We start from the raw sequence: 12075 nt of genomic DNA on the forward strand, positions 1-12075 counted from the left end.
GCAGAAAAGCACTGACCTCGGTCGGCTGTCTGACGACATAAGCGGGGGTGGTTCGATGCAGACCCTCGGGGGATCCGCAGTGGCGAGGTACGTGCCCGGTTCCATCCCTTCCTATTCTGGGCCTTGAGAAAGTCACTCGATCTTCTGCTTTGAGGTTCCCATCAGTGACAGGGAGGCAGCATATGAACCGCCTCCCTCTTTGGGACGTGTGAACTCCCAGCTGTCGTGGAGGAGACCGACAGGGCAAACAGGGAGAGGGCGTGAGGGGAACACGTGCATGTGCGTGTGTGTGCACATGTGCACGTGTGTGTGTGAAACACTAGTCTCTTTCACGTTACATCCCCCCCCACCACCACCATACATTGTAAAACCCTTTAAACGCAAACCGCGTACTCTGAATGCCTTAAACCATCAAGCTCCTAGTGCTATCAGCCTTCACCACAAAGAAAGTAATAATGAGGATTTGGGCAGCCCTACGGACCCTTTCCAGCTCTTTGAAAGCTCCCGCCACAAGCTCTTGCAACCTGAACTCAGTCCAGTGTTTGTTTATCGCTAACATCACCGGGGCTCCCGCCACCACCATCGACAGGCCCCTCCACTCTGGGTTCACCCCCGTGTTTCCATTCGGACCCTGGGCCATCCCAGCCTGTCTCGTGTCCACACGCCTTCCCTGCTCCAAAGCACTGCTGGGTTCCTTGTGGCGGGAAACACTCGTTCGCCCTAAACACTGGCCATCAGGGGGCCTAACCTCCCATCTCTTCCTGCTTCAAATCCCGCTTCTGGTGTTTTCTGCGAGTGACCTGTAAAAGTCTCTGGGTGGAGCCTGAGCTGAGGCTTCTCACATTCAGAGTATTTCAGGTCAGGAAGGTGCACAGGAGGTCAACCCACATCTGAGCAGTGAATGTTCTCCTCAGCATCAAGGCCAGTCACCCAAGGTCAGTTTGATTTCCCTCAGTGACGGGAATCTCAGTCTGTCCCAGGGCAGTTCAAATGGTGTGCAAATTGTCCTTCATTCTGAGCTGGGAGAGCCGAGCCAGAGGGTGTCGGAGCTGAGCTCCAGCGTCAGGTTTTATTCAGCCTTTGCCCACACGCTTGGGTGTTTTATAGAACCCACCAAATCCTTCTCTCACACGACGGCCCAAGAGACAGCCGAGGGCCGTCTTCTCCAGACTAGCCCCGCCGTGACATGGCTTCCTAGTTCCTCAGTACTCTCGTCACCCGCCTCTGGACATGCTCTCCTAACCCACCTAGGTCCTGGGATCCTCTGCGCTTGGAGCATGTCCGCGCATTCCGTTCCATCCCTTTCTTCCCTTCCTGAATGGCAGAGACACGGCCCCCCGGTTAGTTGGCTCAATGATCCCAGACAACATAGAAAGGCACGTACAGATGGAACTAACACAATAGCGCCCATGGTCAGGTGGCCAGCACGTGCACGCGGTAGACCACCTTGTCCGCGGTTTTGCTCGCCACGGTTTCAGGTATCCGTGGTTGACCTCAAGCAGGAAGCAGACGATCCTCGTTCAGACACAGCATCAGAAGTCAACAGCAGCCTAATGCCACGTCGCAACTCCGCGTCCTCGCCTCACGTCGCCTCACCACGGAGGGCATTTTAACCATGTGACGTCACGAAAGAAGGGTGCGTTCAGGACAGGAAGATATTTTGAGACAGAGACCACATTCACCTAACTTTTCTACAGTATGTGGTGATAACTGCTCTATTTTATTGCTAGTTATCGCAGCTAACCTCTTACCGTGCCTCATTTATTAACTGAACTTCCTCACGGGCCGGTCCGTATGGGAGAAAACAGTGCACACGTAGGGTTCGGTACTATCCACAGCTGCAGGCGTGCACTGGGGGCCTTGGAGTGTACCCCCCGTGGCTAAGAGGAGACTACTGTATTTCCTGTTACCTCCCATACACTCAGGTCGGCCCCACTGTGCACAGGACAATAAACACAGCACCGACCTACAATGAGAATCTCAGGGCCGGTGTTCTGACAAGCCTATGCGCTGCCTTTATTGTAGTTTTAAAAAAATTTGTTCGTGTTTATTTCGTTTTGAGAAAGGGAGAGACAGAGCGTCAGCAGGGGAGAGGCAGACATAAAACCTGAAGCAGGCTCCGAGCTGTCAGCACAGAGCCCGACGCGGGGCTCGAACTCACGAACCGCGAGATCGTGACCTGAGCCGAAGTCGGACGCTCAACCGACGGAGCCACCCAGGAGCCCCTGTAGTTGTTTCTAACACAGGACACCAGCCTCTGTTCCTCCTCTTATTGCTCCTGTCCTAATCACAGTCCCTTCCTCACGTTGGTGCTTTGGACATTACCATGCACAAGGATGGCAAGAAAAACCCCACGGAACTCCTTCTTCCCGACATACTAGCTGAATCCACATTGAATCACCATTCATACAGCACTTCATAATTTACAATGATCGATCTCAGCCTCCAGGGAAATCTTGAGGTGCTATCCTCATTTCCTAGAGGAGGAAACTGAGGCAGACCCGTAACTCGAACCGCAGGCGTCTTCTGATTTCCGATCCGCGGTCACGTGTCCTACCTCCTGCTCGCCCAGGAGCTCGCGAATCTTAGAAGAAGTTTTCTAAAGTGAAGTTCCAAGGATCGAATAATGAATCACAGAGGAAACCAAAAAAAAATAAAAATAAAAATAAATAAATAAAGGGGAGGAACCTGGTTTCCATGTCTGGCTTTGCTATAAATTAACTCATACTTTGACTTTCTTGGTCCTCGGTGTCCTCCTTCGTAAAACAAGGGGACTGAATTAGACGATCCCAAAAGTGCCTTCTGCTCAGCTGTCTTTTGTCTCCTGCCCTGTCTCTGCTCCACTGCTAAAATTAGGCAGAAAACATTGTTGAAATACCTTTCGGTTTTTGTTTCTCATGTCTCTAAAGTCTCTAAGATTAGCCGGATAGTATATGGTAACTATCCACATACAAAAAAAAAACAAAAAACAAAAAAAAAACAAAACAAAACAAAACAAAAAAAAACAAAAAACAAAACCTACTATCTCTTTAATAGTTAATTTTGAAGCAGTTTGTTTTCTGTGACGAGGATGTAAATCTGGAAACACCAACCACAGGGCTGTGCCCACAAAAGTCCTCGTCCCAGGAGGACATCCTTAGAGCCACGTATTCTTATGGCGGTGGCTCTCGACCCAGGGCACACATGGTAAGGTCTGGAGACCTTTCTGGTTGTCACAACTGGGGAAGATGCTTTAGGAATCTCGTGAGCAGGGGCCAAGGACGCTGCTAAGAACCCTGTGACGCAGAGGACGGTCCCCCACCACAGAGCTGTCTGGCCCAACCTGTCAGCAGTCTGAGGTTGAGAAGCCCTGTCGGAAAGAGTCAAGTCCAAGAGCGGCCCCAGACTCTTCCTGGTGCTTTAGCTAATGCGGCGCACGTGAGAGGCTAACCAGGCGGGCTCGTCCGAAAGAACCGAGGCTCTGGGACGCCCCTCTTACCTGGCGAAGAAGGAAGCGGCCACCGAGGTGCCTGTGGAGGTCTCGCTGGCCACGCAGGAGCCCTGTGAGGCCGGGACGCCGCAGGCCGCAGGCTTGTCTGCATTGTAGCGATTCAGCGCTGCCTCGGTCAGGCCCTCCCGGCCCGTCTCCGTCATCAGCTGGGAGATCTGACAAGGAAAACAGACACTGAGCTCAATACCTGTGGCTCATTACACTTCCCCAGCACCGCTGACGGCATCCCTCTCTGCTGGGGCAAGCGGGCCCCAGTGCAGGTGGGGAGGGGGCACTGTGGGGGCTCAGGGCCTCTCAGAGGCTATTTTCTAGCATTTTAGCCCCGGGGCACCTCCTCATTTTCATTAAAAATAATGGAATAAAATCACCCCCCTGACACTGTTGAGTTTTGATTATGCCTGTGTTTCCTGTCCATTTGGAGAGGAAAGCCTGAGCCATTACCACGGTTTGCGGCCCAAGACCAGAGCAGAAACATCTACTGCTGGCCCAGATGCCGACAGACGGGTGGGGCAAAGACATCATTAAAGGAGAGGTGAGCCTGCTAACAAAGGGAGGGGTTAATTAAAACACTTGTTGTGGTTTCGGGGAGCAGTCAGCACACAGCACCAAGAGAAGCTCAGAGAAACGGATACAGCCCCCATGGGTTACCAAGTGGTCCCTTTTTGGAGGATTTCAACCATTTCAACAGACTTGATTTTCCTACTCATTCATTAAGATAAATGGCTTCCATTTTATTTGCAATGGTCCGCTGGATGGGGCTGGGTCTGTTTTACCAAAACCCACAGGATACGCTAGGAAGAACCATACTTGTGGGCAAAATGAGAATCTTATGTAGAAATATACTTTCAAGGAGTGCTAATTCCACGACAAATGTAATAATTATGTGGGCAAAGCCTAAGCATGCTATTTGGAAAGCCTGTTACTTTAAAACTTCAGCCCATGCACAAAAGGGGAAAAAAAATGGTAGTTTTACAAAAGAAAGAAAGAGAAAAAAGAAAGGAAAAGAAAGGAAGGAAAGAAAAAAAAGAAAGGAAGGAAAGAAAGAAAAAGAAAGAAAGAAAAAGAAAAGAAAGAAAAAGAAAAGAAAGAAAAAGAAAAGAAAGGAGAAAAGAAAAGGAAAGGAAAGAAGGAAGGAATAAGAAAGAAAAAGAAAGAAAAAGAAAAAGAAAAAGAAAGAAGAAAGAAAGAAAGAAGGAAGGAATAAAGAAAGAAAGAAAGAAAAAGAAAGAAAAAGAAAGAAGAAAGAAAGAAAGAAAGAAAGAAAGAAAGAAAGAAAGAAAGAAAGAAAGAAAGAAAAAGAAAAAGGAAAGGGGGAAAGGAAAGGAAAGAAGGAAGGAATAAAGGAAGAGAGAAAGAAAGAAAGAAACTTTAGTTTAAAAAAAGAGTCTGCAGCCAGTTCAAGCCTCTTAAATGCTGAGTGGAAAATCCTTCTAATTGCCTAGAAAATACAAGTACAATAAAGCAAAGATCAGGAACAGTTTCCACTTTGTAACTGAGCAGGCCAGGAGGCCAGTGAAAGCGTCCCATTTGTTAACCTTTGAACATAAAAACATTTGTACTTTTCATGATTAGCAGAACAGCCATTACTCTGAGGTCCATTCACTTGAAACTTTGCTTAAATTCATGCTCTTACTTGGAAAGCTTTGGCATTTGCAGCTGAAATTTTGCCAACACATACTTTCTTACTCTCATTCATTCAACGGGCTGTTAGGAAACCTGACCCACATAAGAGGGCCCAGGAAGGAGGCGGCAAAAGTAGCCCATGGCCGGGAGAACATTCCGTGCACTCAGCAAGGGCTGCTGCCCCTGCTGGGGGCCTGTCACCTGTCCTTGGGCTTCTGCTACTGTCCGCGGGGCGCGGGCTCCGCTCGACCAGCTGCCGCCACTAAATAGCACTTATGAAGCTCCCGTGGTCCAGGGCGCCGTCCCCAACCACGTCCAAAACTATGCCCAGAACCCACAGCACCATCTTGCTTCATGAGGTAGCTACAATCTACCATACACACGCTGGTTCGGCGCACATCTAAAGGCAGTCAGGATAGCAGTGAGTGAATGCACCGCCACATGTGTTACCACGTATGTCCGTGGGCTCACGAACGCGGCTGTCACCTGGTCTCTGCCTGCGGTGTTTCCTTTTCATTTCTGAAACTCTTCTGCCTCCCTGTGTAAGAAAGGCCCTTCAGGTGCCCTACAAACCCACAGAGAAGCCACCAGGATGTGGGCGGCGAATGGCGAGAGGCCTGACACAGAGGCACAGGCTTCTAGGTGCTTCCAGGTCCCCGAGTCTGGCCCGGGATGAATGCAAGCATCCTGTGGGCTCGTGGCTTTCGGGAATGTCACTAAACAGATGAACTTCAATGCACCGTCCTCCTTAAAAGACAGCTAGCTGCTGGCCATCTTTGCCGGGCAAGATTGGATCTCTCTTTTCAAAAAAAAAAAAAAAGTAGGGATTCGTGGACATGGGACACTCCATTCCCAAACCTGTAAGTAGAATTATTCAATAATCGATGGTTCTTAGAAATCAGAAACACAGAATGACTTAGCGCTAGAAGGGACCGCCAAGATCCTCCCCTTCAAAACCCCTTTTCTTACGTAAGGAAAACAGGAGCACAGAAGTGATTCGCCCAAGACAATGTGAAACTGAGCACAGGACCCTGACGCTCAGGCCAGTCCTAGCCCCTCTTTCACTCCTGTACTCTCTCTCTTCCTCCCTCCCTTCCTCCTAATTAAAAAGATTTTTAAACAGATACAAAAAACATCAAATAATAATAAAACACATACAGGTAGATCCAGTAACATGATCAACGAATGTTCGCATTTTACTTATCTCAGAAAATATTTTTTTAAGTGTCTTTATTTATTTTGAGAGAGAGGGTGAGCACAAGCAGGGAAGGGGCAGAGAGAGAAGGAGAGCGAGAATCTCAAGCAGGCTCAGCACTGTCAGCGCAGAGCCCGACTCGGGGTTCGAATTCACGAACCGTGAGATCACGTCCCGAGCTGAAATTCAGTTGGACGCTTAACCGACTGAGTCACCCAGTCACCCCAGAAAAAAAAAAATTTTTTTTTGAAGAAACCAAACGCTATATAAACTTGAAACTGTCCAGGTCCCTGGTCACACCGCCCTTCCTCCCAGCACCCCGATTTCAGACACAGTGTGAGGATCTGGGTGGGGGGGGCAGTCCATGCCTTCTGAGAGCTTGGCTGAGCTCGCTTTGTGCTTTCTCTCGAGCATTCTCCGGTTTTTGTTCTGCCTGTTCACAATGGGAAGAAGGGTCCCCCCCAAATGCCTGCTCCTGTAGGCTCTGGCCACCAGTAACGTCACGTTTTCATTGGTGTTTATGCCCAATAGCCTCTCCAGGGATTGTAAGCTTTCAGAAATAATATACAAATAGCTACAGTCGTTCCAACTTATCTCCCCTCACTCTCTGCCCGACAGGGTTCTGGACTTCCTTAAGCTCCTCAAACACACCCACTGCTCCTCTTGCCACAAAGTCTCTGCACATGCCTTCGCGCTCGATCTGGAATGTTTCTGCGTTTTGTTCACATCCAAGCTCAAGAACTACTTCCTCAGAGAAGCGTTCTTCCAGACTCCTTCCAGCCTCCGGTGGATGCTGTTACAGAGGGGTGGTCTCTTCCTTCAGTGTCTTTACCTGGGTTCCGATGATGCATTTAACCAAAGATCACTGTTTCTCAAAACCCTAGGACGGTGGGACTGGGGCTGGTGTGCCCACCACTGGGTCCATGAAAATCAACCCAGTGCCTGGCACGCGGAGATGGTTAAAACATGTTTGCGGAGTAAATCTGAGCGATTCTGATTTTCGACTTATTCTCTACATGTATCTAATTAAATCTTTTTTCCTTAAGCCACTGAAGTAAGAAGACTTGGTTCCTGTTATGGCTTTCCTATTTTGTTGGACTGTTGGGACACGGCAGGATTTTCCCCCTTGCCTGTCAGCACCCAGGTGTAATGTTTTGGTTCCACTGTGTGCTAGTTTAGGGATGAAAAGCTGCCTCCTTGAGAGTCTACAGATTCATTTGCTCATCTCTTCATGGAAACAACCATGTATTGGGTACTTAGTATATAGCTACTGTGCGAGGCTCCGCTCCCTTCCCTTCCCTTCCCTTCCCTTCCCTTCCCTTCCCTTCCCTTCTTCCTTTCCCTTCCTTTCCCTTCCCTTCCCTTCCCTTCTTCCTTTCCCTTCCTTTCCCTTCCCTTCCCTTCCCTTCCCTTCCCTTCTTCCTTTCCCTTCCTTTCCCTTCCCTTCCCTTCTTCCTTTCCCTTCCTTTCCCTTCCCTTCCCTTCCCTTCCCTTCCCTTCTTCCTTTCCCTTCCTTTCCCTTCCCTTCCCTTCCCTTCCTTTCCCTTCCCTTCCCTTCCCTTCTTCCTTTCCCTTCCTTTCCCTTCCCTTCCCTTCCCTTCTTCCTTTCCCTTCCCTTCCCTTCCCTTCTTCCTTTCCCTTCCCTTCCCTTCCCTTCCCTTCTTCCTTTCCCTTCCCTTCCCTTCCCTTCTTCCTTTCCCTTACTTTCCCTTGCCTTCCCTTCCCTTCCCTTCTTCCTTTCCCTTCCCTTCCCTTCCCTTCCCTTCTTCCTTTCCCTTCCCTTCCCTTCCCTTCCCTTCTTCCTTTCCCTTCCCTTCCCTTCCCTTCCCTTCTTCCTTTCCCTTCCCTTCCCTTCCCTTCCCTTCCCTTCCCTTCCCTTCCCTTCCCTTCTTCCTTTCCCTTCCCCTCTTCCTTTCCCTTCCCTTCCCTTCCCTTCTTCCTTTCCCTTCCCCTCTTCCTTTCCCTTCCCCTCCCTTCCCTTCCCCTCCCTTCCCTTCCCCTCCCTTCCCTTCCCCTCCCTTCCCTTCCCCTCCCCTCCCCTCCCCCTCCCTTCCCCTTCCCTCCCCCTCCCCTCCCTTTCCCTCCCTTCCCTTCCCTTCCTTCCCCTCCCCCTCCCTTCCTTTCCCTTCCCTCCCCCTCCCTTCCTTTCCCTTCCCTCCCCCTCCCCTCCCTTTCCCTCCCTTCCCTTCCCCTCCCCCTCCCTTTCCCTTCCCTCCCCCTCCCCCTTCCCTCCCCCTCCCTCCCCCTCCCTTCCCTTCCCTACCGTTCCCTTCTCTTCCCTTCCCTTCCCTTTCCTTCCTCCCTCTCTCCCTCCCTTCCTTTTCTTGTTGCCTAGAACCCACTGGCAGTCAGTAAGACTGTACAAAGACAGTCCATAAGACAGCTGGCCTAAAGCAACTTGTATTATCTCTGTTTAGCCAAATCTTTGCCATTCTGAAAAATGGTGGAACTAGACTTGTTCTTAGGAAAAGCAGCTCTCGCTGCTTTAATTTAACAATTAAAGCCATATCCTTTCTAGGGACGCCCGGGCGGCTCAGTCGGTTGATTTCGGACTTTCCCTCTCGCTCTGCCTCTCCCTTGCTCTCTCTCTCTCTCTCTCTCTCAAAAATTAACCTTTAAAAAATCATATGCATTCTAGAGCATTCTGAGAGAGAGGGAGCCCCCTTGTTAGATCAGCTATCATCTTTCACACACATGGTTGCCAGGAGTTCTTCTTACCGAGGCTCCGTCATGCTTGGCACCAAGAATTTACTTTGCCTCAAGCCTGCCAACTACCCGTAGGACAATACCGTAAGCTGTAAGTGGATTGTTCCATTACAGAAGAAACAAAATAATGAAAGATGATGAAATCTGGCAACGAGAGAGCTGTTCCCACTCAAATTCTGTCTGTGGCTCTGTGAAATGGCAATAGCCAGTCACCGGATTGGTTCTCCACCAAGCAGAGAAGGCTGAAAGACCCGTATCTATGACAATTACATCATCAGTAATAAGGATGCCCTGAGATCTGTCTACCCCTCTGGCTTTGATAAACCTCTTCTCCTACGAGCCTCATCGGAAACCATCATTATTGGGTTAGGTAGACAGCTTGGCTATCATTCCCATTTCGCAGATGAGGAAACAGACCCGCAGGAGTTGTTTACGTAATAGCTTCAGCACCAGGCAGATTCAGAGAAGTAAACTTGGCCTAGTCATTGGCCTCGGGAGATGTAAAGAAGGCTCTCTGGAAAAACTTGCTGTCGGCCAAAGACACGTGTTCTCCCTCCAACGGAAAGGGGTGTGTGGGTGATTCGATAGTGGGGAGCCTGCGAAATGTGGTATCAGCCAAATGTTTAAGTCAAAGAGGGCCTCGGGGGGCCAGAAGGAACAAAGGTCGCTGTGCGGCTGCTCGGTGTCTGCGGGGTGAGCAGCAGGTGCGGGCCTGGGGCTCGGAGGTGGGGGTGAGGCGGGGGCCCCCCATCGGCTTCCCACCAACATGGATGAGAGGGCCGCCTCACATGCCTCGGGCCTCATGGAGATCCCCCCAGCCGTGAGGGATGAACCCCAGAGCCGTTTCTCAGGAGCCATGGTCCTTAAGGACTGGAGGGGTTTACGCTCCATGATTGTCTGGTGATAAGGCTAACACCTCCCCCACCCACGTTCCCGAGCTGTCCCCCACCCCTGGAGGCATGCCACCCACTCAGGGGCATTCTCCTCCAGGGTACCCAACTTTATCTCAGGACAAGCACCTCTCCTACCAATGTGGGGGGCTCCCTGGAACCCCGATTCAAAAGTGAGTCTAGGAGGGTCCACCTTTTTTGCTCCCAGTCATAAATACACACCTTGTTCTCTTTGTAAAAATCTGCCTGGAAGACTGGCTACTCCAAAGGGCAAGCAGAGGTTCCTGGAGAACTCAGCCCTTTCTGGGCACCTCTGCAGCCCCGCCTCCAGTTCTGTAAGCCCCACCTCCACCTCTAGAAGCCACACCTCCAGCTCTGTAAGCCCCGCCTCCACCTCTGTAAGCCCCACCTCCAGCTGTGGAAGCCTCACCTCCACCTCTGCAGCCCCACCTCCACCTCTCTAAGCCCCGCCTCCACCTCTGCAGCTCCCAGGGCTGATGGGGACACATTAGGCAGATAGGAAGGGTGGGCTGTGCCTTCCGTGGGTCCCCACACGGCCCTTACTGCAGTCCTGAGATTGTCACCTAAATAAACTGCAATCTAAGAGAATGTAACCAGTTTCCCCACAAGGAAAGAGAGAGTCGGAAAAACTGAGTGAGTCAGGAGCTAGGGCTGGGCCCGGAGATGTTGCTCTGGGATGATTTCTATCCTGCCCCTGCCTTCAGGTCACCCCCCTTCCCCCACCAGCTGCCCCTCAAGGCCGAGCCTGTCTCAGTGTGGCTCTCGGGGCCCCTGCAATCCACTGAAGGAGAAAATACCCAAGACAGTGGGGACCCCCGAAACTTTATCTTTCTTCACTGCATAATTTGGAATCAGGAGGCTTATTTTTGTTTTTTACTTTTTTTTAAGTTTATTTATTTTAAGAGAGAGAGACAGTGGGAGCAGGGGAGGGACAGAGAGAGAGGGAGAAAGAGAATCCCAAGCAGGCTCCACGCTGTCAGCACAGAGCCTGAGGTGGGATCTCACCAACTGTGAGATCATGACCTGAGCTGAAGTCAAGAGTCTAGGACGCTCAACCGCCTGAGCCACCCAGGCACCCCACGGAGCCTTATTTTTATAGGACTATAGGGTTTACCTCTGCTTTTCAGACTGTTCAGCATTAACTTTTCTTTCATGATTCTATGAAAGGTACATGAATCTTCTGTGAAAACACAGATTCCCAAACCTCCAACTATCCATCCAACACATTTGTAAAAACCTAAAGTTCCGGTGGCAGGGATTCATTGTCACCATGGAGCGTACATGTCACTGTCACCGTCTAGAAGCAACAAACCGAATGCTTGTTGAGGGTCCTAATCATGAACTTAGGGTGGGGGTGGGGGGGACTAGATTTTCACCACCGGATTTTGTTGTTTAGTTCTCTCTCTTTTTTTTTTTTAATGTTTATTTTTTGAGAGACACAGGGAGAGACAGGGTGTGAGCAGGGAAGGGGCAGAGAGAGAGGGAGACACAGAACCTGAAGCAGGCTCCAGGCTCTGAGCTGTCAGCACAGAGCCCGACGCGGGGCTCGAACTCACACACCATGAGATCTCATGACCTGGGCCGAAGTCGGATGCTTAACTGACTGAGCCACCCAGGTGCCCCTTTTTAGTTCTGATTAAAACCTGCTTTTAGCTCTATCTCGGTTACACGGGACCATTTCATGAAAGTAACAGTATCTGTTGCTTTCAAAACGTGTGTGCATTTGCACACGTGTGTGTGTGCTTGCACATGTGGGGTCCTCAGTTGCCTGAGGTTCCCAGTTCTCATTCATGGGTACAGGTTGGTCCTTTTTACAATCTTTTTTTTATTTACTTTTTTTTTTTAATTAAAAAAGCATGAACAGGGGAGGAATAGAGAGAGAAGGAGACACAGAATCCGAAGCGGGCTCCAGGTTCCGAGCTGTCAGCACAGAGCCCGACGCGGGTTCAAACCCACGAACCATGAGATCATGACCTGAGCCGAAGTCGAACGCTTAACCGACTGAGCCACCCAGGCGCCCCGACTCTGTATCTGTTAATCTTAGGTGAGATTCATGTCTTTCAGCCACATTTAAATTTTTGCACAGATACCTCAGTATGAGGAACACTATATGTGTCCCCTCAGAAAAAGTAAATCTTACATTTGGTTAT

At 50.2% G+C, this 12075-nt stretch overlaps 1 protein-coding gene across 2 annotated transcripts in view; it reads right to left on the bottom strand.

Moving 5' to 3' along the window:
• Window positions 1-12075, bottom strand: part of KIF26B (kinesin family member 26B) — a 477608-nt gene that overhangs the window by 253292 nt on the left and 212241 nt on the right. For both annotated transcript variants that reach the window (XM_023247495.2, XM_045048974.1), the window contains one exon: window positions 3479-3645. In XM_023247495.2, coding sequence (XP_023103263.2) covers window positions 3479-3645 — 167 coding nt within the window. The remainder of the gene's footprint in view (window positions 1-3478; window positions 3646-12075) is intronic.

The sequence above is a fragment of the Felis catus genome, chromosome F1, assembly GCF_018350175.1.
Source record: "Felis catus isolate Fca126 chromosome F1, F.catus_Fca126_mat1.0, whole genome shotgun sequence".
Lineage (NCBI taxonomy): Eukaryota > Metazoa > Chordata > Mammalia > Carnivora > Felidae > Felis > Felis catus.